The sequence below is a fragment of the Cajanus cajan genome, chromosome 9 (genome assembly GCF_000230855.2).
Source record: "Cajanus cajan strain Asha chromosome 9, NIPB_CcT2T_4, whole genome shotgun sequence".
Lineage (NCBI taxonomy): Eukaryota > Viridiplantae > Streptophyta > Magnoliopsida > Fabales > Fabaceae > Cajanus > Cajanus cajan.
The window spans coordinates 6,814,746-6,819,622 of record NC_138525.1 but is presented as its reverse complement, the minus strand read 5'-3'; the positions used below and the strand labels follow the sequence as shown (position 1 = coordinate 6,819,622).

General features: G+C 38.5%; 1 protein-coding gene across 1 annotated transcript; it reads left to right on the top strand.

Moving 5' to 3' along the window:
* The first annotated feature begins 2,024 nt into the window (after nucleotides 1-2,024).
* Nucleotides 2,025-4,114, top strand: LOC109813888 (HXXXD-type acyl-transferase family protein). Its single transcript, XM_020378169.3, has one exon. It carries the CDS (start codon nucleotides 2,176-2,178, stop codon nucleotides 3,736-3,738), a length of 1,563 nt encoding a protein of 520 aa, XP_020233758.2. The 5' UTR covers nucleotides 2,025-2,175; the 3' UTR covers nucleotides 3,739-4,114.
* Nucleotides 4,115-4,877: the final 763 nt, after the last annotated feature.

The window sequence follows — 4,877 nt, the reverse complement described above, 5'->3', positions numbered from 1 at the left end:
GAAATGGCGGTTGTGGAGATTCAGAGTTGGTTTAACTATAATTTTTGGCAACGAGATGATCCAAAACCTAAGTTTGAATAAAATAATGTTCAAGTAGCCGTAATAATATTTGATTCATGATATGAAACAGTTCAAGATTAGCTAAACAGTTGAGATTCTAATTAAGGAGCCGCCGACCTTTTGGGGATTTGAGGAATCACAGCACACATACAGAACAACTCAGATAGTCGGCGCTACCTCCTCTTCTAAATTCTAATTCTCTTTATTTCTTTTAATCCTTTTTTTTATTACAATTATCATAATATTTTAGAAAATGCTATCAATATCTTAAAGAATAAAAAAAATCGCACATTTTCCTGTGATTTTATTTTAATTTTCAATGACATCTTTATTTTATTTATGATATGCTAAGTTTATTTTTAGTAATGGTAATTTAAAATTTACACCCATTTATAATATTATGACTAAATAATTAAAATTTAATTCTGGCCTTTTATAAGAAGATAAATTTGATTTGCTTTTGATAAAAACAACTCTAACTCTTAGTTCATGTAAGGACAGCGACTAGATGAAATTTTAATTACTTGAATAGAGTTGGTTAGATGAAATTCTCCATGAACTCTGCTTCATCTCTGCCCGCAGAATTTCATCAAATTGTTATCTTGCACAATATTGTTAGCAAGGAAAAAAGAGGGATTGAAATGATATTTTGGAATGAAAAACAGAGGCTAAAGAAGGAGACAAATGGGATCAGGTATTGCACGGCATATATTTGCATTGTGTCCTTAGAGGCAGACCAGACACCACAGGGTCTGCGATACTCGTGAGATTTTACGGGAGATCCATAGTAATCTCCAAATTTGCATCACATCTTTTGTTTCATGGATTTGGGATACTTGTTTTGCTTTTTACATAACATATCTAAGTCAAGTACGTCCTCGTTTCCCTTTATTTCTGTCCCTGCTTTCCACGAAGCGCCCAAACCGTATCTCTAATCAAGTTCATTCAACCTTCCCATAAATAATATCCACCCGAGACAATCCCACGTGTCTCTGCATTTCACACCCCCTCTTCCAAGTGTCAAAACTGCCTTATTTTATATATGTTAAAATCCCTTTTTTAATATTTTTTTTATTGTAGAAAGCTTAGGTCAGCATAAAACACAATCTCTTGTAATATACAAGTATCATTTATATGTATAATCATATATTTATATGTATAATCATATGGTGTAGTATTTGGGTATCATTTATATATCTTAATCTGTATTTATATCATTTGTTAATGTATTATATAATTGTGTATTTTAATTACTGTTCATTAATAAGAGGAATATGTAGTCATTTGTAATACTTAAGTGTGAAAATAATTTTTTTCTCCTCAAATTTCATTCTCTGTTATATATTATGATTGGGTGTTTTTATACGTGTCATCCTCATGAAATTGGTATAAGAGCTTGTTAATTGTGAGGGAGCTATAGGTGGTGTGCGTGAAACTCACTAGATTGCAAGATGTTTTATGATGAGAGAAGCTTTTTCTCGTGTGAGTTTTTAACATACATGTGAAAACTTTCTTGTCTGGTGCCGGAAGAATGGATATTTTTGAATCTTCTTCCCATGTATATTCTTTGTTTGAGCTATTTTTTTATTCCATTGAGGAAACACTTGGTTAAATATCGTAGTGTTTGTAAGCAATCATCAACCTACACTAAACGTTTGATGACGAAAAACTCCTCCAGCAATAGGCTGTTGACGTGCCTGCAATCGTCATCAATAAACCTCCTTGACCCATATGTTGGAACTAAAATACTCCTAAATTAAAATATATATATATATATATATATATATATATATATATATATATATATTTTTGCATATGAATGAATTACCAACTTATCTTGATCAAAATATAAAATGGCTTTTAACTTTTCACGTCTTAAAAAATACAAGTGTACGTGAGCAACCGAAATAAATTTGCAATTTCCATGAAGTAGTATTTTGTCTGTGTGTAGACATTTGAATTGATGTTGCTAACAACCAAAGAAGAAGGTTAAAAATAAAGTAAGGTGGGAGACGAGACTAGGCGATGACCAAGTGATTAACAAATACAGTAACAACCAGCAGGGTGGCCATTAATAAAATAAAGAATGCAATTAGAGTCAGCAAAATTAAATGCATGCATCTTGGCACCCTTACATGCCCTATAAATACGGGACACTCCATACTTCCTCTCGCATCCTCATTCCTCAATAAGAGAGAGAGAGAGAGAGAGAGAGAGAAACGACAAAAATCTCTTTTATCCAATTGCTATAGCAAAATGCCTTCTCTTGCACCCACTTTGCTCTCAAAATGCACCGTCTTCCCGGACCAAACCTCCACTCTCGGAAACCTAAAACTCTCCGTTTCGGACCTTCCCATGTTGTCCTGTCACTACATCCAAAAGGGTTGTCTCTTCACCCAACCCAATCTTCCACTCCACGCTCTCATTTCTCAGCTTAAAACCGCACTCTCTCGCACACTCTCCCTCTTTCCTCCTCTCGCCGGAAGGTTAGTAACAGACTCCCACGGCTACGTCTACATCGCCTGCAACGACGCCGGCGTCGATTTCATCCACGCCAATGCCACCGCCCTCCGCATCTGCGACCTTCTCTCCCCTCTCGACGTCCACGAATCCTTCAAGGAATTCTTCGCCTTCGACCGGAAAGTCAGCTACACCGGCCACTCCTCGCCGATTCTCGCAGTACAAATCACGGAGCTCGCCGACGGGATATTCATCGGCTGCGCCGTCAACCACGCCGTCACCGACGGCACCTCCTTCTGGAATTTCTTCAACACCTTCGCTCACCTCTGCCGAGGAGCCACCAACTCCCCCCGCAACGTCCCTGACTTCCGCCGCGACTCCATTCTAATCTCGGACGCCGTCCTCCGCCTCCCCCCCGGCGGTCCTCAGGTGACGTTCGATGCGGCGGCGCCGTTGCGCGAGCGAATCTTCAGCTTCAGCCGCGAGGCAATTCAGACGCTCAAAGCCAAAGCCAACAACTGGCGGTTAGCGGAAAATGAGAACAACGCGGGAGAGTTGATGAAGAAGCAGAGCAACGATGAGCACGCGAAGGGCAACAGAATACTGGAGAACTGGTTCAAGGTTAAACCGCTAAGCGTGACGGAAACGACGGAGATTTCGTCGTTTCAGTCGGTGTGCGCGTTGCTGTGGCGCGCGGTGACAAGAGCGAGAAAATTGGCATCGTCGAAAACGACGACGTTTAGAATGGCGGTGAATTGCCGTCACAGGATTGAACCTAAACTAGAAAGGTACTACTTCGGGAACGCGATTCAGAGCGTGCCTACTTACGCTTCCGCGGGGGACGTTTTATCAAGGGATCTAGGGTGGTGCGCGGAGCAGCTGAACAAAAGCGTGAAGGCGCACGACGAGGCTATGGTGCGGCGCTTCGTAGAGGATTGGGAAGGGAACCCGAGGTGCTTCCCTTTAGGTAACCCTGACGGTGCCTCCATCACCATGGGTAGCTCCCCCAGGTTCCCAATGTACGATAACAACTTCGGCTGGGGGAGGCCTCTCGCCGTCCGAAGTGGTCAAGCCAACAAATTCGACGGTAAGATCTCCGCTTTTCCCGGGAGAGATGGATCAGGGACCGTTGATTTGGAGGTTCTTCTATCGCCCCAAACCATGGAGGCCCTTCACTCTGATTCCGAGTTCATCAAATACGCAACGTCTCACTTATGACACGTCTCCACTCTCCCTGCCTCCACCGCTAGTAAGACAAGATGTTGTCCATGTTTCCGCTTATGAAATGCTTTCCTTTTCTCTTGGATCATTGCCTTTCTATTTTTCTATTCTCATTCAGTAGACAGTTGTAATAAAACATTACTTTAATAATTTGGATTTTAATATAAACCAAAAGTCAGAGTTGGGTCCATTGAAAATGAAGCTATAAATTTGTTTTGGTGAAATATGAATGTATAAAGGTGGGATTGGATGAAGTACTGCCGTACTGGATTCTACAAGTTGACGGTTAGAGTGTGTGTGTGTGTGTGTTTGGGACAGGTGAATGTAGCGGTTTTATTGTCATTCTAATTCTATCCACCTTACCTTACCACTTGATGTGCAGTCAATCAATTGTGGATGGATGATTTATATGAACCAAATTCAGATGTACAATGTTTTGGGACACACAACAAGTTGCTCCACTTTGCATCATAAATGTGTAGACACACTTCACACTGCTGTCACGTTTGAATATTGGATTCATTTCGTTGACACAGTAAGGGACAAAGACTCACCCCACTCCAAAATCATGTCAATGGCACGAAAAAGGAAAGAGTTAAGAAAAAAAGTAAATAAATTATTATACATCGAATAACCTCAAAAGTGACCGCAAAAATATCAAGAAAAAAAAGTGACTGATGTTTACTAATCCCATTACTATTTATAACACTCAATTCAAAATATATTAAAATATATATTCTTAATTTGATGAAATACATTAATTATTATCTCTTTAAAAGACATATTTTAATTGGTTAAAATAGATATGAGTATTAATTAAAAAATAAAAATAATATAAGAATAATTTTGAAAAAAATTTATAAAAATAAGATAAATTGATTATTATCAATTATATTAGCTACTTTTTTTTATAAAAAAATATTGGTGAATTATGTATTTGGATTTTTTTATATATAAGAATAGAGGAAGTATAATTTTTCAAGGACAAATTGGTAAATGAGCACTGACATCAAACATGGAAAACAAATCAGATAATACGAATGATTATATGGAGTTAGGAGTTAGGACAACAACAAGGTTGTTAGTTGGAGAAAAAATCAGACAGGTTTAAACAAATCAATTCAGCATAAAATAAG

Bases quoted from the DNA above. Each gene is read 5' to 3' on its own strand.
- LOC109813888 (XM_020378169.3), top strand. From the start codon at position 2,176: ATGCATCTTGGCACCCTTACATGCCCTATAAATACGGGACACTCCATA.